We start from the raw sequence: 24,880 nt of genomic DNA on the forward strand, positions 1-24,880 counted from the left end.
GAGGGAGGGGAACGCAACCGGCAGGGGCACACAAGTGGCTTCTAAGATATCAATTGCATTCTATCAATATATCATAATAAAGGTACTGTATTATCAGTCATTATACTGTACATACAAATTTAATATATTCTGCTTTAGAGATACATTTCATAGTAAAATATCAATTTAAATAAAGAGAAGGAGCCCTGGCCGAATAGTTCCATAGTGAAAGCATCGTCCAGAAGCACAGAGGTTGCTGGTTCGATCCCCAGTCAGGGCACATACAGAAACTAGGCACATACAGAAACAGACTGATGTTCCTCTCTCTCTCTCCTTCTCTCTCTAAAATCAGTAAAATAAACATTAAAAAATAATAAAGAAAAGGAGAAAATGGAAAGAAAGAAAGTCAATCCTGATACTATAAGATAGGGCAGAAAAATAGCAGTAGAATTCACTCACCATTTCACATGCTACTTCCTCAGGTGTATCTGTTTCTAAATTGAAACTGAATTCAATAGCTTCATTGTCTTTGTGCTTGCCTTTCAATTTTTTAGGGTCTTCAACCCAGAGTCTTAAAGCCAGAGATGAATTTGAGCAATCATCTTCCTCTGCTAACTCCACCCTCAGTCCTGTATCCTCAGCAAAAAATGCGTGGTTTAGTAGGTTCCTGATAGACAACCTAATAAACAAAATACATAGCTCATTACCAGTTTTCTAGTCATAAGCAAGATATAGAACCTTAAAAGTTAATTATATCAAAGTAACAATCTTATTTTATTTAAATTAAACTATTAATCTGCCTTATCAAATAAAATATTAACTCTAACTTATTAATAATGATGCAAAAATTTCCAACTAACATGCAGTTGTAGTGACCTTAGTTAAAATTATTACTAGTGGCATATCTAGATACTGAAGTTTTAACATAGCTATGAGTATGCCTAAAGACAGCTGGAGAAGTGCTGCAATGCATGGTATATGGATTAAGTAGTTTTCCCTAAACCACTGGCTTAAATTACTAAAACTCAAACAACAGATTATCTGCAAAGCAAATGAAAAACTTCCAGATATATAAACTCTAAAGTAAATTGGAGCCCTGGCCGGAAAGCTTAGTAGGTTGGCACTTCGTCCGGAAGTGCAGGGATTGCTGGTTCAGTCCTGGTCAGGGCACATACAGGAGCAGATCAATGTCTTTCTCACTTTCTCTCCCGCCCCCTAATCCCCCCCTCTCTCAAATCAATTTCTTAAAAATAATAAATAGATGCGGAGGATCCAGGTCCGAGACCCCAAGGTCGCCAGCTTGAGCACGGGCTCATCTGGTTTGAGCAAAGCTCACCAGCTTGGACCCAAGGTCTCTGGCTTGAGCAAGGAGTTACTCGGTCTGCTGAAGGCCTGCAGTCAAGGCACATATGAGAAAGGAATCAATGAACAGCTAAGGTGTTGCAACGAAAAACTGATGATTGATGCTTCTCATCTCTCTCCGTTCCTGTCTGTCTGTCCCTATCTCTGACTTTCTCTGTCCTTGAAAAAAAAAAAAAAAAGCTATTAAAAAAAAAGCCTGACCTGTGGTGGCGCAGTGGATAAGACATTGTCCTGGAATGCTGAGGTCGCCAGTTCAAAGCCCTGGGCTTGCCTGGTCAAGGCACATAGGGGGAGTTGATGCTTCCTGCTCCCCCCCCCCTGTTCTCTCTCTATCTCTTTCTCTCTCTCTCTCTCTCTCCTCTCTAATAAAAATGAATAAATAAAATCTAAAAAAATTATAAATAAACAAACAAACGGCAGCCTGACCTGTGGTGGTGCAATGGATAAGGCATAAACCTGGAATGCTGAGGGTGCCAGTTTGAGACCCCAGGCTTGCCCAGTCAAGGCACATATGAGAAGCAACTGTAAGTTGGTGCTTTTCGCTCCTCCCCTCCTGCCCTTCTCTTTCTCTCCCCTCTCTCTAAAATCAATAATTTTTTTTAGAGAGAGAGACAGACAGATAGAAAGAGAGAGACACGAAAAGCACCAACTCATAGTTGTGGCACCTTAGTTGTTCATTGATAAGATCCTTTTACAAACTAGAGCAGTTAAATTTCCTTTCCTTTGACCAACTTCTAAAACAGATATATAATATCTAATCTGTATTACAGGCTAGGGAGAACTAAACCTGATATATTCTAAAATATGTATATAGAATATATAGGATATATATGTAATATATATATAATATAATATGTATGTAGAAAGCCTCTCCTATGTGATTTGTAACTGATAAAGCACATTGACAACATATTATCCTGTAAGTTAAAAGTTTAAACACTCTACATTTTTAGTAATCAAGAGACAAATACTTAAGTAAGGTAGTGTTATAAAAAGAATAAATTGCTTAGGTTAATTAGTTTTAAGATTAAGGTGAGATGTGTTTAAGAAGGCACAACCAAGTTAAGACCTCTGCCTCCCAATGAAAATTCTGCCTAAGTATTTTACTAAGGAATAATTATAGCAATATCAGCAGAAGATACAATTCATTAAATATTTATTATTGTTAGATATTTATGTGCATTCATTATTTTTTGATCATCAAAATAATACCTGCTTTGAGTAACAACAGTTAAGTAACTTGTTCAATATTACACTTGGCTAAGCAAGTCCAGATTTGAATCTTATTTTCACATTGAAGCCTGTGCTCTTTCTAATAAACTAATATGCCATGAATCCTTTTGAATATTCCAATGTTCTTTGGTAATAAATCATAATTAAAATGCTGTACAAACAATAATTAGAATCCATTAAAATGGCTACTTCAACATACTATTTTTAGTCTTGCTTAGAAAAAGCATGCCTAAACTCCTGCAACTCAAAAAGAACAAAAATAAACAACCCAGTTTTAAAAAGAGCAATGGACTTGGAGACATTTTCCCAGAGATATGCAAATAGGCAATAAGCACATGAAAAGAAACTCAACATCACAACTCATTAGAGAAATGAAAATCAAACTCACAATGAGACATCACTTCCACACCCATTAGGATGGCTATCGCCAAATAATTAAACAAACAAACAAACAAACAAACACCCCAGGAAATAACAAGTGTTGGTGAGGATGTTGAAAAATTGCAACCTTCCTACATTGCTGGAGGGAATGCAAAATGGTGCAGCCACTGTGGAAAAAGTTTGGTGGTTCTTCAAAAAATTAAATGTAGTATTATCATATGATCCAGTAATTCCACTCCTAGGCACATACTGAAAAGAATGGAAAGCAGGGATTCAAGCAAGTATTTGTACACCAATTTCCATGCAACATTATTCATAATTGACAAAAGGTAAAAATAACCCGTGTCCATCAACAGATAAATGAATTAACAAAACGGTAGGGTTGTATGTATGGAATATTATTCAGTCTTAAAAATGAAGGAAATTCTGATACAATGCTACAATAACATGGATCAACCTTGAAAACTATGCTAAGTGAAACAAGCCAGACACAAATGGAGAAATACTGTATGATTCCATTTATATGAGGTACCTAGAATAAGCAAATTCATAGAGACAGAGTAGAATAGAGGTTACCAGGAGTTGAGCGACAGAGGGAATGAGTCGTTTACTAGGTACAGAGTTTCTGTTTGGGATGATGAAAAAGTTCTGGAAATAGTGAGACAGTTGTACAACAGTGTGAATATACTTAATGCCATTGAATGGTAATATATAAAAATGACTAAAATGTAAATCTTATGTTATATAAATTTTACTATAATGAAAACAAATATATACCTAGCTATATGGCCTGTTGGGACAAACACTAAGAATGTTCTGTAAAAAGCTATAATTAAACAGGCCTTACCTTAGTGACTTTATGTATTCTCAGATAAGCAACACTAAACTTAGAAAAATAATAAAAATAGGTGACAGTTAATCAAATGATGGTGGAAATAATTTCTATAAAGGACCTGTCACCTTTATTAAACATAAATAATTAATAAGGAGGTATAAGTCAAATGACTAATCTTTCAATTCAAGTGAGCAACTGTCCAAAGCTCAAATTAAAGGGAAATATAAGCTAAAACTAAAGGGAGTTGTCCACAAGATAAACATAAATTGTGATACAAATAATACTGATTCTTGGAAAAAAAAATAGCCCTATCAACTTTAACATTATAATACAAGGACATATGGTCAAATAAAAAATCTGATGAGTTGATGGTTGAACTTTTTTAAACTATCATAAACAACCATTGAAGCAGAAGCTCTCTGCTTGATTGTTAGAAGCAAGTTAATCTTGGGTGAGGGGGTCCACTGACTTAAACTGATGCCTCCAGGTGACGAAAGCTTGTCACAACACACACACACAACCCAAATGTTGCTCCTAGGGAAATTTAGCAGATGATATAGCAAAGTCTCAAATGGCAAACAAGATTCACTGATACACTTTACTACAGACAGTATGGTTTGGCTTCCACTCAAAAGGTATACCAAGCATGATTCAAAGGTCAGAAAATGAGCCGGTTCATGGCAACAGAAAAAGGCGTCCATCAGTTCCGTCATTTTACTACTTTTGCACCCACCTTTCAGATTTGTTTTGACGAATACAACCTTCAATAATTTCTTTCACTTCAGGATCAGTGACCTTATTGAAACTGGCTGGTTTTATGCCCTGGGAGAAGAAAAAATGGTTTCTAGTCACAAATTAAGCAATTGAAAGCCCAAATCAACATGGCATTTATTAAAATAATGACTTGATCCCCGGTCAGGGCACATAAGGAACAGATCGATGTTTCTGTGTGTGTGTGTGTGTGTGTGTGTGTGTGTGTGTGTGTCTCATCTTTTTTCTCTCTCTAAAATCAATCAATAAATTTTTAAAAAATAAAATAATGATTTTTACTACTAAACCATATTCAAACTTTAAATGAATAAATACATACAATGTAAGTTAACAACTTTTTGGCAAGGATTTTATTATAGTTCCACAAATAAGAGTGAAAAATTATAAATACCCTGTATCAACAGAGTCAACATTACATTATGTAATACCTATATATGCTAATATTACATAGAAATTTAAAATGTCCTCAAAGTAATTAATAATATGGTGACTTCCCATACTGCAACATTAGGTAGGGAAAAAATAGGATCCCAAAATTTACATACACAATAACCCCAATTAGCAAAATATAATAAACAAGTATTCTTTGCAACAGGAAAAAATAAATCAATGTTATTAAAAAACAGCAGTTTTGAAAACTCCTAAGAAGGGCTTCTCTATTGCAAACATTCCAAGTCAGCATTATTTCAAAGTCTTCTAGAATGGCTAGAAGCAATAAACAAGCAAATTGATTTGTTTGAGAAACTAAATGAATGTCCCATATTTTGGCCTTATTTCTTATTGTCTCCCTACACAAACCTCTGAAGTCAGACCTAGGGTCAAAATCTACCATTAGTAACAGTTGTGTGAACTTGGGGAAGTCACAACCTCTGATCCTCACTTTCATCTTTTATAAATTGAAGATAGCACCATCTTGTAGGGATATAAACACAAAAGCATGTGGCTTACAGCATACATTTAAAAACAATACCTATTAGCATTAGTTACCTGATACACTCTAACAATCTCTTTCCTGGCCTATCTTGAGCCACCCAATTGGAAGTAGACCTCTTTTGAACAATCCTAACACTTTGCTTCTACCTCCTTTATATCCCTTACAATATTCCCATCCTCTTATTTTTCTATCTATTTGTGAATTTATATTACTGTTCTACTAAATATCTAAGCTCTTTGTGGGTAGCAAATACTTATTCATCTTTGTATTTCTTGCAATTTCTAAAAACAATTATTCATAGCAAGAATCAAATACTGTACCTGTTCAATTATATTTTGAATGCCCTTTCATAATCAGGCTTTTATACTAAAAGAAACCTTTAAAACCATTTAGCCAATCTTTATTATTCAGCTTCAGAAAATAAGATCTAATAGACATCTAAAAATTCTTTACAAACAAATGGACATAGATGATATATCTATGTTTTCCCAAAGATACTAATACAGAGCATTTATATGACCCCAATAGAGTACAGGTAGATAGCATAAATCTAAAGCTTGTTTCATTACAATTATGTTTGTTTAATTTCTCACTGTTATACAGAACTAAACCGAAGTTAGATTTTACTCAGTTGACTTAAACCAACTTCAATGTAAAATATGGCAGTTTCTCAAGTAAAAAGAATAAAGTTATACCTACACTAGTTACTTTGCGGTATATTTGGGCTGCATTTTGGCACTCAGAATAAGGGTACTCCGAAGTCGCCATTTCCAGCATACACATTCCAAAAGCATAGACATCTACAGATTCATCATAGTGCTCTTCATACATCTCTGGGGCCATAAATTCGGGAGTCCCTACAAAATAACACCACAACCATATTTTTATTAAAAAGAAAAATGTATTAACCAATATTACTTTCCCTTTGCCATAAGGATTACCAGAGTTAATTTCTGCTCCCTAAAAGAAATTGATAAATATAAAAGTTGTTGAATACTTGCTATATCTATATAAAGCACTTAAAGAATTTCTTTAACTTTCTAAACTGATTAGTTAAAACCTGTAATTCTCATGATTAGGTAATGATCACTAAAATTTGTTTTTATTTCTATCCTTCTTTCTAGTTATCGAAAATTTTCATAATTAGTAAGTTCTCTTCATTAAATCCTCAGAAACTTTCAATGATCTTAAATATCCCACAGTAGAAATATACTTAAATGTCTCCAAAATAAAGTAATATATAATAGATATTTCAAAGCAAATTCACATTCTAGGCCAGGAGTCAGCAAACTTGTCTGTAAAGGGCCAGGTGGTAAATATTCCAGGCTCTGCCATCCATATGGTCTCTGAAACAACTATTCAACCCTGCAACTATAGTACAAAAGCAGATATAGACAATACATAAACAAATGGGTATAGCTTTGTTCCAATAACAAAGTTTTATTTACAAAATCAGGCAGCAGGGCCAGATTTTGTCCATGGGCTGTAGTTTGCTGCTCCCTGTTCTAGACATAAACAATTAATAACTCTCTTTACCCAACCAATAAACTATAAAATGTTAATCACCAATGACACTCTTAGCAAATGATGTGCGCATTAAGGTGGCTAGGCCTAGATCGCCAATCTTCACAGATCCAGTAGGTCCCGTGATGAAAATGTTGTCACACTTCAGATCTCGGTGAATAATAGGAGGAGTTCTAGTGTGTAAGAACTGCAACCCCTTTAAAATTTGCCTGCACCAGCTCCTTAGGACCTTTGGTTTCATGACTTTAAATCGTTTTAAGTACCTACATAAAGAAACAAAAGACCAAATGTTAATAAACACACCTAACTTACTGTATAAGCATTATTAGGGTAAATTATTTAAGCTAACAGATACTGTATGTGCCGTACTATGATTGCCATAAGTAAGTTGTTTTGTATTGTCAGTTTTGGTAAGAAAATTTTATGAAGATTTAAAATCTAAGGCCTCATTCTTGAAGGAGACATCCTACCAAATTTAGCATTTTTAATTTAAAACAAGAATCATTCCAAATCAAAGTGGACTTTTGTAAAATGACACAATTTTAAAAAGAAAGTCCTTCTTTACTTCCTATTAGCTGCTTTATATAAAGGCACCAAATGATTTAACTATGTAAAATTTTAGTGCAATAATGCTAGAAAATGGAAAAAACTGTATACCTCACATTTAACAGTTACAAATAAGTGTCCTGGGTGGGCTGCTCAGTGGATAGAGTGTTGTCCCTACAGGCTGAGGTCACAGGTTCAATCCCAGTCAGGGCAAGTATGAGAAGCAACCAATGAGTGCACAACTAAGTGGAGCAATGAATTGATGTTTCTTCTCTCTCCCTCTCTTCCTGCTCCCCCCCCCATCAAATCAATGGAAAATAGTTTTTAAAAGATTTTATTGGCCCTGGCCAGTGGCTCAGTGGATAGACAATCAGCCCAGTATATGGATGTCCTGGGTTCAATTCCACTCGGGGCACACAGGAGAAGTGACTATCTGCTTCTCCCTTCCTCCCTCTTCCCCTTCTCTCCCTTTTCCCCTTCTGCAGCCAGTGGCTTGATTGGTTTGAGCGTGGCCTCAGGTGCTGAGGCATAGCATGGTCATCCTCAGGCACTAAAAATAGCTCAGTACTTGAGCATTATCCCCAGGTAGGTTTGCCAGATGGATCCAGTCAGGGAGGAATCTACCTCACTACCTCACTATCTCCCCTCCTCTCACCTAAAAATAATAATAATAATAATAATAATAAAATAAAGTTAAAATTTTTTATTTATTAATTTTTAGGTAGAAGAGAGAAAGGTGGGGGGAGGAGGGGGAAGCATCAACTCGTAGTAGTTTCTTCTTATATGTGCCTTGATTGGACAAGCCTGGGGCTTCAAACCAGCAACCTCAGCATTCCAGGTTGACACTTTATCCACTGTGCCACCACAGGTCAGGCTGAAAAAGAACTTTTTTTTAATAGTTATAAATAAGTTATTATAACACCAAAAGAAAATCTAGTCAGAAACAAAACAATAGGCTATAATTACACAATATAGCTTACTAGGTATGTGAACCTGGCCACACCCTCAACTTTTCAGGCTCTTTTACAAAACGACATTATACTATCTCCATAATGATTTCTAATTCTAAAATCCTATCATAACCCACAAAAATATTTCAATATTGTATTTTTTAACAAACTTCATTAACATTCTAATTTTCCAACCTGCCCTAAAATATAGTCACTAGATTCAGATTCTGCAAATTCTTCGATCAAATAGTATTATTTTATAAGCAACTTTTATGACTCCTGAAAATTATTTCCAAAAATAACTTCATTAGTACTATCAGGGTCAACTTACGTCTTTAATGTCCCTGATGTCATAAGTTCGGTCACTAATACAATGCATTTCTTTCCTTTTAATACAGACTCCCAGGAATCATAAAATCGAACTATATTGGGATGTTGGAGACCCTTTAACATCTCTGCTTCTTCCTTGAACCTTTGCTGCTCAGCTTTGGTTAATTTCCGGTCCTGAAATGGAGGAACAAGTTCCAAATTAAAGCGTATAAATTCTCATGTACATTTCTAATACCACTCAGATGAGTGTGTTACTTTATTATATTTATTTTATTTTATTTTTGGTGAGGAGCAGATAGGAACAGACAGATAGGAAGGAAGATGAGAAGCATCAGCTTATAGATGCGGCACCTTAGTTGTTCATTGATTGCTTTCTCACATGTGCCTTGACCAGGGGGCTCTAGCCGAGCCAGTGGCCCTTCACTCAAGCCAAAGACCTTGGGCTTCAAGCCAACAACCTTTGGCCTCAAGCCATTGACCATGGGGTCGTGCCCATGATCCCACATTCAAACCAAGATCCTGTGCTTAAACCAGTGACCTTGGGGTTTCAAATCCGGGTTCTCAGCATCCTAGGCCGCTGCTCTATCCACTGCACCACCACCTGGTTGGGCTATATTTATTCATATATTTATTTATTTTTGCCTGCCAATTCTTTTCTCAGGACCTATATAATCACTGATATCCTTTGTTAGTTATTATGACTCCTCCCATATAGCAATGCAGCAGTTGCTACATTTCATGACTATGTTATAAACCCACTTGCATAATAAACCAATACCTTGAAAACATAACCAGGGAGTTAACTTTTTGTGGTAATCAATTTGCAACCTATACATTTAACAAGTCTTTATGTTATACATCTTAAACTTATACATTGTTATATGTCAATTATATATCAATAAAACTGAAAAATTAGCTCTGGCCAGGAAGCTCAGTTGGTCAGACCATCATCCCGATATGCCAACATTACGGGTTAGAACCCTTGTCAGGGAGTATACAAGAATCAACCAATGAAAGCACAAATGAGTGGAAAAACAAACTGATATTTCTCTCTCTCTCTACCCCTTTATATATATATATCTTTCTCTCTCTCTCTCAAAATCAATAAATGAAAAAAATTAACTAGAAAAATAAATAAAATTTCCTTTACTGGAAAAGAAAAACAATATCTAAAAATGAAAAAAGTAATAATCAAAAACAAACAATAGGAAAGTTTCCTTAAGAAATTAATGAGTTTCCACATCTATAGAATCCAAGGTGTCAGGACAGGAATAACCAAATGTCAGACCCCTGGATATTTACTCTGGTCAAATATATGAATTACCAACATATTTCCAGACAGAAATATAAAGTCGCCAACTAATGAAAAACCTTCAAACAGGCTTTGGATCTCTATTCTGCTATACTAAATGCCAGAAGTCAAAAGAGCCAAGTTTACAGAATTCCAAGGGAGGGCAATGGCCCTAAAATTCTGAACCCATACAAGCTAACAAGTTTATAATGAAAAAATATACACATTTCCATGAAAACAAGGACACAGAATATATGCCATACCACAAACATTTTCGGAAAATAGTACTCAGTAAATTTCAATTAAAATGTGGTCAAATAGCCTAACTTGTGGTGGCACAGTGGACAGAGCATTGATCTGAGACACTGAGGACCCAGGTTCAAAACCCCAAAGTCGCTGACTTGAATGCGGGCTTATCTGGCTTCAGCACAGGTTCACTGGCCTGGGTGTGGGATCACAGACATTATCCCATGGTCACTGGCTTGAGCTCAGTGTAGCTGGTTTGAACAAGGGGTCATTGGCTTCATGGGAGCACCCCCACCCCACTGTCAATTCATATATGAGAAGCAATCAATGAACAACTAAAGTGAAGCAACTATGAGATGCTTCTGATCTCTCCCCTTTTCTGTCTGTCTCGCTTGCTTAAAAAAAAGTGGCCAAATAAAGTTGCCTGAAAAGAAGGTTGTGGCATATAATAAATAATAACACATTTCCTACAGAATTGTACCCCTGAAACCTATATAATTTTATTAACCAATGTCACCCCAATAACTTCAATAAAACATTTTTTTTAAATGGTAAGACATTTCCAATAATGCTTACTTAAGAATTTAGCTTAAGTAATCAGGGCTTATATGGTTGGTAAATTTGAATTTATAAACTAATTAAAATAGAAGATACATAATACAGAAAGAATAATCTGCTCAAAAACATTGGTACATAAAGACACATGCACCCCCATGTTCATCGCAGCATTATTCACGGTGGCCAAGACATGGAAATAAACAAAATGTCTTTTGATAGAGGATTGGATAAAGAAGATGTGGTACATATACACAGTTGCATACTACTCAGCCATAAGAAGTGATGACATAGTGACATTTATGACAACATGGATGGACCTTAAAAATATTATACTGAGTGAAACAAGTAAATCAGAAAAAGCTAAGAACTATATGATCTCACACATAGGTGAAATATAAAGCTGAGACTTATGGACATAGATAAAAGTGAAGTGGTGACCAGGGGGAGGGCGGGAGGGGTAGAGGAGCGAGTGGGGGTAAGGGTGTAAAGAGGGACAAATATAGTGACAGAAAATGATTTGGCTTGGTGTGATGAGCACATGACTAAATAACAGTCTAAATGCTATAGAAATGTTTACCTGAAACCTATGTACTCTTATGTCACCTTGTTAAATTTAATTTTCTAAATAAAATTTTAAAAAAATAATCTGGAATTGAAATTCCAGATTACTTCATTAAAATATAATAGACAAGGAAGAATAAAAAAAATTCTTTTTTCTGCAAAGGAAAGCAGGAGAGAAGGGAGTGATGAAAGAATTATTTTTTTTTAACGCTTGTTTTATTGATTTCAGAGAGAAGAAGGGGGAGAGCCAAGGAGAGAGAGGAACATTTGTCTGTTCCTGTAAGTTCCCTGACCAGGGATCAAACTGGCAACCTCTGAGCTTCAGAATGATGCTCTAATCAACTGAGCTATCCGGCCAGGGCAAAGAAACTATTTTAAGTTATGATGCCAACAGAGAAATAATCAAGTATGCTAGTTAAAAATTTAGGTATAATTTCTATTTCAAGATGGTTAACAATGTATTAATTTCCCTCCTTTCCTAAATTCTGCCAAAATGACAAATAAAATATATTTTTAAAAATCCATAGTAGTGATGGACATATAAAAGTGGTTCAAACAAAATACCTTTTATTTTGAGTGTTTGTGGTTTCCTCATTATTTAAATTGAATTTATTAGGGTGACACTGGTTAACATAATTATACAGGTTTCAGGTGCCCAATTCTACAGCACATCTCTGTATGCCATATTGTATGTTCAAGTCCCTAAGTCCCAAAACACTTACTTAGAAAGAGTATGTGCACTCCTATGTTCATTGCAGCATTACTTACAACAGCCAAGATCTGGAAACAGCCCAAGTGTCCATCAGTAGATGAGTTGATAAAAAGCTGTGGAACAGCCCCAGCTGCACAGACTGGTTGGTTAGAGCAATGTACTAAAGCACAGAGGTTGCTGGTTTGGTCCCTGGTCAGGGCACATGCAAGAAACACACTGATGTTCCTGTCTCTGTTTCTCTTTCCCTTCCTCTCTTGAGAAAATCAATTAAAAAAATTAATTCCTAAAAAACAAAAAGGTCTGACCAGAAGTGATGCAGTGGATAGAGCATTGACTCGGAATGCTGAGGTACCCGGTTTGAAATCCTGAGGGTGCCAGATTGAGCATGGACTCCCCAGCTTGGGCGTGGGATCACCAATAGGATCCCAAGGTCACTGGCTTGAGCCACCTGGTCAAGGCACATACAAGAAGCAATGAATAAAACAAAGTGAAGCGGCCCTGGCTGGTTGGCTCAGTGGTAGAGCGTCCGCCTGGCGTGCTGAAGTCCCGGGTTTGATTCCCGGCCAGGGCACACAGGAGAAGCGCCCATCTGCTTCTCCCCCCCTCCCCCCCTCCTTCCTCTCTGTCTCTCTCTTCCTCTCCCGCAGCGAGGCTCCATTGGAGCAAAGATGGCCCATGCGCTGGGGATGGCTCCTTGGCCTCTGCCCCAGGCGCTAGAGTGGCTCTGGTAGAAACAGAAGCGATGCCCCAGAGGGGCAGAGCGTCGCCCCCTGGTGGGCGTGCCGGGTGGATCCCGGTCGGGCGCATGCGGGAGTCTGTCTGACTGTCTCTCCCCGTTTCCGGCTTCAGAGAAATACTAAAAAGGGAAAAAAAAACCCAAAGTGAAGCATCTACCAGTCGTTGCTTTTCCCTCTCTCTCCTCCCTCTCTGTCTCTGTTTCTGTCTCTAAGCAATAAAAAAAAAAAAAAAAAAAAAAAGCTGTGATACATTTACACAATGGAATACTACACGGCCATATAAAAGAAGGAAGTCTTTATTTATTTATTTATTTATTTATTTATTTATTTATTTATTTATAAATTTAATGGGGAGACATTGGTCCATAGGATCATAAAGGTTTCAGGTGTAAAGATAAGATATGTACCTTGATAGAATATATTTTTATGAAACTCAAGAAAGTAGAAGAAATGTCAATGTGATAGAAGAAAAACACTTCTGTTTGAAGAGTATTTTTGTTAAGACTTCATAATAACCCTTATAAAGCAGCATATCAGAACTCTGACAATTTCATTTTTAGTTACTTTTTTCATATTACTCCTTTACATATATATATAAGGAAATATGTATTCAGCGCAGCATATCTTATTAATTGTGAAAAGTTAGAAACAACCAAAATGTCAATCATAAAGTTGATTATATTCCAGACACTGTTCATTTCTGTACATTCAGTATTTTCACCTACATGGTTAATCAGTTGTGCTAGCACCAATTAAACTATTCTTTTCTCACTGATTTAAAGAACATATTTGTTATATATTAAGTTTCTGCCTATATTGGGTTTTGCTTCCTTCTACTAATCTGTCTATTCCAGTGGCTTACGGTATGTTTAATTGGTAAGGCAAACCAATTTCCTATTCTTCACTATTTTTTGGCTATTTTCATTTATTTATATTCTATACAAACATTAAGGTCATTTTTCCAATTAAAATAAAAGATAATCTCTTGTGCTCTTAATTGGAATTATATAAAATATACATTAATTTTGAGAAAAGTGGCATCTAAAAGCTATCTAAGAACATAAATACTGTATATCTTTCCATTTGTCCAGAGTTTCAGATTTTTTTGTTTAGACAGGGGAAGAAGACAGAGCTGATATTCCCTCAACTTCTTTTTTCCTGAGACACATATTTAATTTTAATTTATTTTAAAATTTTAACCAAGAATTTTAACAAATTCATAAAGTTATATAACCATTGCTACAATTAAAATATAGTTTTACCATCCATTCATAGTCAAACCCTCTCCTTACCCTTAAACTCTGGAAAACTCTGATTTTATATATATAAAATGTAATGTATATGTAATATATATAAATTATATATACACACAAAATATTTATATGCACACACACACGCACACACACACATATTTGCGTGAAAGACAGAGAGGGACAGACAGGGACAGAAAGACAGGAAGGGAGAGAGATGAGAAGCATCAACTTATAGTTATGGCACTTTAGTTGTTCACTGATTGCTTTCTCCTATGTGCCTTGACGTGGAGGCTCCAGCAGAGCCAGTGACCCTTTGCTCAAGCCAGCGACCTCTGGGTTCAAACTTGTGAACATGGGCCCATGTCTATGATTCCACACTCAAGCCAGAAACCCTGAGCTCAAGCTGGTGAGCCTATGCTCAAGCCGGATGAGCCTGCACTTAAGCTGGCAACCTCAGGGTTTTGAACTCTGGTCCTTAGCATCCCAGGCCAATACTCTATCCACTGCGCCACCATCTGGTCAAGGTGGATCTACTTCTGAACTCTATTCTGTTCCATTGATCTGAGTGCCTAATCATTTTGCCTATGCCATACAGGTTCTAATCACTGTACATTTAAAGTTAGTCTAGAACTCAGTTAACATGGATTCTTCAACCATGTTCTTCATCAAAATTGTTTTAGATATTCTAGTTCTTTACTTTTCAATATTAATTTTAGAATCAGCTTGTCAGCATCTACAAAATTTCCTGCTAGGATTTTGGCGCAATTGTTTTGAATTTCTAGGTCCTATGGAAATAATTCATATTTTAACAACATTGAGTCTTCCAACCAACCACTCCATTAATATGTCTTTTTTGATATTTTATTAGTTTTTTTTTTAGTGTTGAACACATCATATTCTACACATGCTTTGTTGTATTTATATTTAAGCATTTTATTTTTGGTGCTATTATAGTTGGTACTCTTTAAATATTGCAATTTCCAATTATTCATTGCTAGTGTATGGAGATCTAATTGGTTTTTGTATAACCCTGTATCCTGCAACTTTGTTAAACTATTAATACTAGAAGTTGTTTTTAAGATTCCTTGGGATTTTCTATGTAGATAATTATGTTATTTATAAGTAAAGACAGTTTTATTCCTTCCTTTCTGATCCACATTCATTTTATTTCTTTTTTATGCCTTATTTCACCGGCTAGAACTTCCAGCATGATATACAGAGCACCACACTGGAAGTAGTAAGAGCAGATATTCTTGTCTTGTTACAGAAAAATCAGTCTTTCACCATTTAGCATGATGTTAGTTGTTAGGTTTCAAAAAAAACCCCACATGCCTGACCTGTGGTGGTGCAGTGGATAAAGTGTTGACCTGGAACACTGATGTCACTGTCTTGAAAACTTGGGCTTGCCTGGTCAAGGCACATAAGGGAGTTGATGGTTTCTGCTCCACCCCTTTCTCTCTCTCCCCTCTCTAAAATGAATAAAGTCTTTAAACACACACACACACACACACACAATTTTATCAGTTTAAGGTGGTTCCCTTCTATTGCAAATTTGATGAGTTATTATCATAAATGGATACTGAATTTCTTCAAATGTTTCTTCTGCAACTATTAAAATGATCATATTTTTATTTCTGTAGTCTGTTAATATGTCAAATTATATTGATTTTCAAATGTTGAACAATCCTTGCATTCCTGGGAAAGCCCTACGCAATCATCATGTGTTATCCTTTCTCTTTATTGTTGAATTTGATATGCTAATGTTATGTTGAACATTTTTTAAATCTATGTTTATAAGGGATATTGATGTGTAATTTCATTATGTATTATTTTCTAATATCTTTATCTGTTTTTGGTATCACGTGGAAGGGCTCTGGCTTAATTCTTGCTCTGCTGTCTTGGGGCAATCGCTTCTCTCAAAAAATTAGAGAATCTCTGTCTCTGTCTCTTTCTCTTCCCCTCCCGCAGCCAAGGCTCCACTGGAGCGAAAGTTGGCCCGGGGGCTAAGGATGGCTCCTTGGCCTCTGCTTCAGGCACTAGAACGGCTCTGGTTGCAACAGAGCGACGCCCCAGATGGGCAGAGCATCACCCCCTGGTGGGCGTGCCGGGTGGATCCTGGTCGGGCACATGCGGGAGTCTGTCTGACTGCCTCCCCGTTTCCAACTTCAGAAAAATACAAAAAAAAAAAGAGAAGATGGCTTAGGTCCCATTGTCATCCTATATATCTTCTAACTTCCTCCCCAAAGGTCTTCTAGAGAAGAGCTATTAGAAACTAATATTTTTCTGTAATTATATTTTATTATCAGCAGGGAGATAGTTACCTTTATCAATGTTTGTACTGTTAAATTTCTTATTTACTGACTTTGCAAAAACATCCATAACAATAATGGTGACTGAAAAAATAAATGTGATAATAATCATCACTGCTTTTTATTGTATTTTTTTATATATATGCTTTTATTTTATTGATTTTAGAGAGAGAAAGGGAGAGGCAGGAACATTAATCTGTTCCTGTATGTGCCCTGACTGGGGACAGAACCAGCAACCTCTGCACTTCAGAACAATGTTCTAACCAACTGAGTTATCCAGCCAGGGCTCAGAGGTGTCCTCTTGCCCCTGGCCCATGGCAGCCTTCCTCAACGAGTACCAGCACCCTCTTGAGAGGACCTATCACCCAGAGCCAGGCTCCTGTCCCCAGGCCGGAAACAGGCCAATGGGGAAGGTCAGGGCCTCCTCATCTGCAGGGCACTCACCCATCTGCATGCAGATCTCACCAATGGCCCAGGTGGCATTGTTGCAGACAGAGATGAACTCAGGGTTCAGGTTTGTGCCAAGGATAGGCATGAACTCAGCTGGTGGAAAGAAAGAGGAGTGCTGAGCAGGAGGATCCACCAGGGTAAGTTCCTGGAGCTGGCTGGGCAGGCCCCATCAGACAGTACGAATACATCCCAATTCGGTCACAATCCTCCCTGGTCATTGCTCCATCACTTGAGCTTTTTATTGTATTTTAATAAAAATAGTTCTATTATCTCATAGCTTAAAATATTTACTAAGTATTGTTAGTTTTCGAAAATACACTGCTCATAAAAATTAGGGGATCAGCCCTGGCCGGTTGGCTCAGCAGTAGAGCGTCGGCCTGGTGTGCGGGGGACCCGGGTTCGATTCCCAGCCAGGGCACACAGGAGAAGCGCCCATTTGCTTCTCCACCCCCCACCCTCCCTCCTTCCTCTCTGTCTCTCTCTTCCCTTCCCGCAGCCAAGGCTCCACTGGAGCAAGGATGGCCCGGGCACTGGTAAATTCTATTTACTAATAATTTACTAAGGATTTTAATATCTACATTTATGTGAGATTTTATATGATATAAAGTTTTGGTGTTAAGATTATAGTCGCTTCACCTGACAAGGTGGTGGCACGGATGAATAAACATTGACCTGGGACACTGAAGACCCAGGTTCAAAACCAGTTTAGGCTCATCCAGCTTGAGTATGGGGTCACCGGCTTGAGAGTGGGATCATAGATATGACCCCATGGTTGCTGGCTTGAAACCCAAGGTTGCTGGTAATGAGTTCAAGGTTGCTGGCTAGAGCAAGGGGTCACTGGCTTGGCTGGAGCCGCCCAGTCAAAGCACATAAAGAAGCAATCAATGTACAACTAAAGTGCCATAACTACGAGTTGATGCTCTCATATGAATATCCCTGATAATATAAAGAAAGCCAGAGGACCCTGTGAGCACCGAGGTTCCCAGGGTGGTACCCAGGCTGGTTCTGAGGCAGCAGAGGGATTGCAATCTCCTTCCTTCCCTCTCTCTTTCTCTCCCTCTCGCTAATAATAATAATAATAATAATTATTATTATTATTATTCAGGCACAAAGAATAATGTACTAATGACTTTGTTGAGTTTTGACATTTTGACAAATTTTCTTCCATATTAACAAGACATTACAGATATAGTTGAAGAACAGATATAGTTGAAGACCCTAGTTATCTCTCCTTAATTGTATGTGTTCTTTTGAAAATTATTTTGTTCAATCTTATATTTTAATACTTCTCTATTATATGTATAGTTCTAGTTTATTTATGTCAACAATATTATACAGTATCTCGTTATATAGTTCTACCACAAACTGTCCCTTCACCTAAGATGGACTGTAGGTTGATACATGTTTTCTCTGTTATAAACAATGCTGTACTGCATATCTTTGGATGCCTCACTGTTTTGAGATCAAGAGAAAAAAACTTAAATCACCTTACTATATCTTTTTTTTTTTTTCATTTTTCTGAAGCTGGAAACAGGGAGAGACAGTCAGACAGACTCCCGCATGCGCCCGACCGGGATCCACCCGGCACGCCCACCAGGGGCGGTGCTCTGCCCCCCAGGGGGCGATGCTCTGCCCATCCTGGGCGTCGCCATATTGCGACCAGAGCCACTCTAGCGCCTGAGGCAGAGGCCACAGAGCCATGCCCAGCGCCCGGGCCATCTTTGCTCCAATGGAGCCTTGGCTGCGGGAGGGGAAGAGAGAGACAGAGAGGAAAGCGCGGCGGAGGGGTGGAGAAGCAAACGGGCGCTTCTCCTATGTGCCCTGGCCGGGAATCGAACCCGGGTCCTCCGCACGCTAGGCCGACGCTCTACCGCTGAGCCAACCGGCCAGGGCCTATATCTTTTATAATAAATGGCCTACTCAACTTTTCTTTTTCTTGGGTCCATTTTGGATTATTCTTTTGTTTAGGGTTAATCCATTACTTGATACATTTTCGATTTATCTTCTGTTTAGAATTAATCCATTACTTAATATTTAAAATCTGTTATCAATGTTTAAGGTAAAATCTAGATGGTTGGTATTAAGGATGTTCTCAACAAATCTTTCAGCTTGCTCTATAATTGAAATATTTCATGCCCAAAATGCTGGGAAATGTATGTTGTCAAAGCTGCATATCGTATTCTCTTATAATTCTTTCCCAGAGCCTAGCTATGCTTCATTTCTCACTTCTTCTCTCATTTTTAGCTCTCTTATTTTTCTTCACCAGGTTCATTAATCATTTTACAAAAAACCAGGAAGAGTAGAATTATTCTATTTTCATGTTTACAATTTATTAATTTCAGTTATCTTTATTAATTTCCTTTATTTTGTTTTCTTTTTCTGTTATTTCCCTAGTGTCATAAAGTAAGTACTAAATTCCTTTTAGTCGCTATTAATTAATATTGAAGACATTTTAGAAGATACATTTGCTTTACTTTAATTTTTTTTACAGAGACAGAAAGAGAGTTAGAGAGAGGGATAGATGGACAGACAGGAATGGAGAGAGATGAAAGCATCAATCATTAGTTTTTCATTGCGACACCTTAGTTGTTCATTGATTGGTTTTTCATATGTGCCTTGACCGTGGGGCTACAGCAGACCGAGTGACCCCTTGCTCGAGCCAGTGACCTTGGGTCCAAGCTGGTGAGCTTTGCTCAAACCAGATGAGCCCACGCTCAAGCTGGCAACCTCAGGGTATCGAACCTGGGTCTTCCGCATCCCAGTCCGCTGCGCTATCAACTGCGCCACCACCTGGTCAGGCGATACATTTGCTTTTGGGTATAGCTTTTACAATGACCCGTGAGTTTTGCTGTAATGTCTTCTCTTTTTCACAGCTTTCTAGGTAGTCTATAATTTTAGTTTTGACTTTTTTCTCTGATCCAAAATTTATCTAGGAGTATGCTTTCTGACCTCCAATTAGTTAAGAATATTTTGACCATTTGTTTCATTATTTATTTCCAACTTTATTGAGAAATGCAGAATATAAAATAAAAATTTCTCTAACTGAAGGTTTTCTTTGGGCCATATATTCAACCAACATTTTTAGTGACTTGTAGACTATAAAAATGTATGTTTCTTATTTGAAAGATATGAGGTCTTATATATACATATATATATAGGAATTTGTGGATTATATTATCCAATTCCTCTGTATTTATGCACATTTTGTCTGCTAAATCTGTCCTCTTCTGAAAGAAACGCACCTAAAATTTCCTACTATAACTATGTATTTATCTATTTTCCTCAAATCTACTAGAGGTTCTGAATTCAAATTACTAGCAAAAATATTTTTGGTGCCTATGTTTCTTTGCTAAAATTCTTAATCTGTGAAGTAAATAACTTTATAATATCCGTATAATGTTTTTACCTTTATTTTCTTCCTTCTTCGATAGATATTAATATTGCCATTCCTTCTTGCTCTTTGCTTGCCTGTACCTTTATCTTAGCCTTTCTTTATCAATGTTTGAAGTGGGTTTTGCTTTTTAATCTTTTAACAAGCAAATGTGATATGCTCATATTTGATATAGTAAATGATATATTTAATTTTACTCCTTCCATTTTATTTTAGGTTCTTTGTTGTTTCCTTTTTCCTGTTAACTTAGAATTGTATCATATTTTTCCTTTTTATTGGTGGTTAGCTTCATTTTCCTGACATTCAAATTCAAACACTAATAAAATAATTCAATAAAGTTGCAGAAAACTGTAGGCACCAACTGTAGGCAGCAAAGAACTGTAGGCACCAAAAATATTTTTCCTAGTAATTTAAATTCAGAACCTCTAGTAGATTTGAGGAAAATAAATACATAGTTATAGTAGGAAAATTTAGGTGCCTTTCTTTCAGAAGAGGACAGATTTAGCAGACAAAATTAACATTCAACACTTAATAATCAGTTATGTATTTATACACTGAAATAATCTAAAAAGAAAATTAAGAAAACAATTCCATTTACTATAGCATCAAAAAGAATAAACTTAATTTAGGAGACAGAGTTGTAACACTGAAAATTATAAAACATGGCTAAAATTAAAGAAGACATAAATAAATGGAAACAGATCCTGTATTTATGGATTGTAAGGCTTAATGTGTTAAGATGACAATGCCAAAAAAGATCTTCAGATTCAGTGCAATCCTTATCAAAATCCTAATAACATTTTTCTCACAAAGAAAAAAATACTAAAATTCTCAAGGAATATCAAATACCTAAAACAATCTTGAAAAAGAACAAAGTTTGAGTTCCTGATTTTAAAACTTACTACAAAGCTACAGTAATCAAAACAGTGCGGTATTGTCATAAAGACAGACATAAATATCAATGAAATAGACTATAGAGACTAAAATAAACCTTTGCCTATACTGTTAAATAAATTATTTTTGACAAGGCTATCAAGATCATTCAATGGGAGAGGATGGTGGGGAAAACTAAGTATTCACATGCAAAAAGATGAATTTGGACTCTTACCTTATACCATACACAAAAATTAACTTAAAATGCATCAAATATCTAAATATAAGTGCTAACATTATTAAACTTTTAGGAGAAAATATAAAGCTTCATGACACTGGGGTTGGCAATGATTTTTTTGATATGATACCAAAAGTACACAGGTAAAGAAAAAATAGGTAAATTGGACATAATCAAAATTAAAACCTTTTATGCATCAAAGGCACCATTAAGAAAGTGAGAAAGCAATCCACAGAATGGGAACATATAATTGCAATTCATATCTTATGAGGAATTAATACTGAGAATATATAAAGAATCATTACATATACTCAACAACAACAACAAAACTCAATTCAACAATTGGCAAAGGACTTGAATAGGTATTTCTCAACAGAAGAAATACAAATGGCCAATAAACACATGAAGAGAAGTTCAGCATCACTAGGCATTAGGTAAATACAAATTGAAACCAGAATGAGATACCACCCTATACCACTTAGGATGGTTGCTAAAGAAACAAAACAAAATAACAAGTGTTGGTAAAGGTGTGGAGAAATTGGAACCCTTGTACCTCACTGGTGGGAATGTAAAATAATGTAGCCACTGTGGAAACCAGTATGGCAGTTCCTAAAAAAATTAAACACAGAATTTACATATAATTCCACTTCTAAGTATTATATATATCAAAAAGAATTAAGAGACTTGAATTTTGTGCACCAATATTCATAGCAACATTATTCACAATAATCAAAAAGTGAAAATAATACTTATATCCCTCGGTGGATATATAAAACAAATGTGGTATATATATACAATGGAATATTGTTCAGCCTTAAAAAGGAATGGGATTCTGGTACATGGTACAACATGGATGAATCCATGAATGAATCCTGAAAATATTTTGCTAAATGAAATAACCCAGACATAAAAGAACAAATATCGAAATACCTAGAATTACTTAGAATTAAATATCTAAAATTAAAATATATAAAATACCTAGAATTTTTTTAAAAAGGAATACCTAGAATTCATAGAGACATAAAGTAGAATAGTGGTTACCAGAGGCTGGGGAGAGTGAGGAATAGAGAATTGTTATTTAACAGGTACAGCTTCCATTTAGGATGATGAGAAAGTTCTGGAGATGGATGGTTGTTACGGTTGCACAACAATGTGAATGTACATACTTAATGCCACTAAAGTGTACTCTTAAAATGGTTAACACATTTCTGACAGAGGTGGAAAATTTTGAAATTCAGTTCTTTAAAAATGTCCCAAAAATTTACATCACTTTTTGACAAGCTCACAGCATGCCAGTATCTGCACCAGTGACTAACTCCATGCACCACATGATAGCATGTACACTCAGGAGGTAGACACGTGTGAAAATCAGACCTCCATGATGACCTTGAGCAGAAGGATATAAATAACTCTCACGTCACTATTGTTCCAATAATGGGACATGAGGCATAAACGAGTTAAAATGGTAAATTTTATGTCATGTATATTTGACACAATAAGAAGCTATTTTAAAAAGATTTAAGATACAGTGATAGAAAATGACTTGACTTTGGGTGACGGGCACACAGTGCAATCAACAGTTCCAATGCTATAGAGACATTTACCTGAAACCTATGCATTCTTTTTTTTTTTTTAAGTAAGAGGAGGGGAGATAGTGAGACAGACTCCCATATATGCCTCGACCAGGATCCATCCAGCAACCTGTCCGGGGCCAATGCTGGAATCACTCAAGCTATTTTTAGCACCTGGAAGCCAATGCTTGAGCCAATCAAGCCACTGGCTGCAGGATGAGAAGAGGAAGAGAAAGGAAAGAGAAGCAGATAGTTGCTTCTCTTGTGTGCCCCGACCAGAATTGAACCCGAGATGTCCATACTGGGCCGACACTCTATCCATCGAGTCAACTGGCCAGGGACCTATATTCTTATTGACCAATGTCACTCCACTAAATTTAATTTCTAATTTAAAAACAAAACACCCCACTGTCACCTGATAAGTAATTGTACAGCTTAATTGCAAAAAAACTGAAGAAATTAAACTATCTCAAATGACAAAGTAGTAGTCTTGGGAAAAGAAATGACATATAAGCCTTTCCCATATTTATAAAAAGTAAATAAATAGCCTGTCCTGTGGTGATGCAGTCGATAAAGCATCGACCTTGAATGCTGAGGTTGTTGGTTCGAAACTTCAGGCTTGCCTGGACAAGGCACATATGGGAGTTGATGCTTCCTGCTCCTCCCACCCTCTCTAAAAAACAATACATAAAATCTAAAAATAAAGAATAAAAAATAAAGAGTTAAGGAACTCACACAGTATTTGTCTTTGTCTAAATACCTCACTTAGCATGTCTTCAAGATCTATCTATATTGTCACAAATGGCAGGATTTCCTTCTTTCTCATAGCTGAATAATAATCCACAGTTTGTGTGTGTGTGTGTGTGTGTGTGTGTGTGACATCTCTATCCATTAATCTGTTGATGGACACTTAAGTAGTTTCCATACCTTAGCTATTATGAATAATGCTGCAATAAACATAGAGGTGTAGATATTCTTTTGAGATACAAATACTGTATTATATTTATATGTGGAATCTTAAAAAAAAAATGAAATTGGGCCCTCGTCAGTAGGCTCAGTGGTAGAGCATCGTCCTGGCATGTGGGTGTCTTGGATTCAATTCCTGGTCAGGGCACACAAGGAGAAGTGACCATTTGCTTCTCTCCCCAACTTTATCTGTCCCTTCCCCTTCTCTCTCTCCCTTCTCCCTTTCTATCTCTCTCTTCACCTCCTACAGCCATGGCTTAGTTGGAGCAAGCTGGCCCTAGGCACTGAGGATGGCTCCATGGCCTCCACCTCAGGTGCTAAAATAGCTCAGTTGCCGAGCAACGGAGCAATGGCCCCAGGTGGGCAGAGCATCACTCAGTAGGTGGCTTGCCAGATGGATCCCAGTCAGGGCACATGTGGGAGTCTGTCTCTCTGCCTCCCTGCTTCTCACTTAAGAAAAAAAAAATCTGAAATTGTAAAAACAGAGAAGTCAAATAACGGTTACCAGGGGCCGGAGGGGAGGGGTATTTGGGAGATGCTGTTTAAAGTTACAAACTTACAACCAGTAGATAAATAAGTTCTGGAGACCTAATGCACCACATTGTGATTATAGTCAATGATACTGTATTATAAACTTGAAAGTGGCTGAGAGACTAAATCTTAATTGTTCTCAGCACACACAAAAAAATGATAATTATGTGTGACATCATAGAGGTGCTAGCTAATGCTATAGTGGTAACCGTATTGCAATAGATAAATGTATCAAATTAATACACTGTACATCTAAATTTTACACAGTGTTATAAGTCAACTGTAACTCTATTTAAAAAAAATAAAAGGTTTGCCTGACCTGTGGTGGTGCAGTGGATAAGGTGTAGA

The 24,880-nt window shown here is 36.7% G+C and overlaps 1 protein-coding gene and 1 non-coding gene across 2 annotated transcripts in view; both read right to left on the minus strand.

Annotated features, from left to right (window-relative positions):
* The window catches only part of WNK3 (WNK lysine deficient protein kinase 3), a 176,801-nt gene that overhangs the window by 98,438 nt on the left and 53,483 nt on the right, over positions 1–24,880 (minus strand). The window contains exons 3-7 of the mRNA XM_066249044.1: positions 8,847–9,019; positions 7,062–7,282; positions 6,195–6,352; positions 4,524–4,612; positions 439–658 (exon numbers count right to left, since the gene is read on the minus strand). Coding sequence (XP_066105141.1) covers positions 439–658; positions 4,524–4,612; positions 6,195–6,352; positions 7,062–7,282; positions 8,847–9,019 — 861 coding nt within the window. The remainder of the gene's footprint in view (positions 1–438; positions 659–4,523; positions 4,613–6,194; positions 6,353–7,061; positions 7,283–8,846; positions 9,020–24,880) is intronic.
* LOC136318065 (small nucleolar RNA ZL2) lies at positions 17,125–17,197 on the minus strand. The gene has a single exon (XR_010728026.1). It is a non-coding gene; the product is annotated as a small nucleolar RNA ZL2 (small nucleolar RNA).

The sequence above is a fragment of the Saccopteryx bilineata genome, chromosome X, assembly GCF_036850765.1.
Source record: "Saccopteryx bilineata isolate mSacBil1 chromosome X, mSacBil1_pri_phased_curated, whole genome shotgun sequence".
Lineage (NCBI taxonomy): Eukaryota > Metazoa > Chordata > Mammalia > Chiroptera > Emballonuridae > Saccopteryx > Saccopteryx bilineata.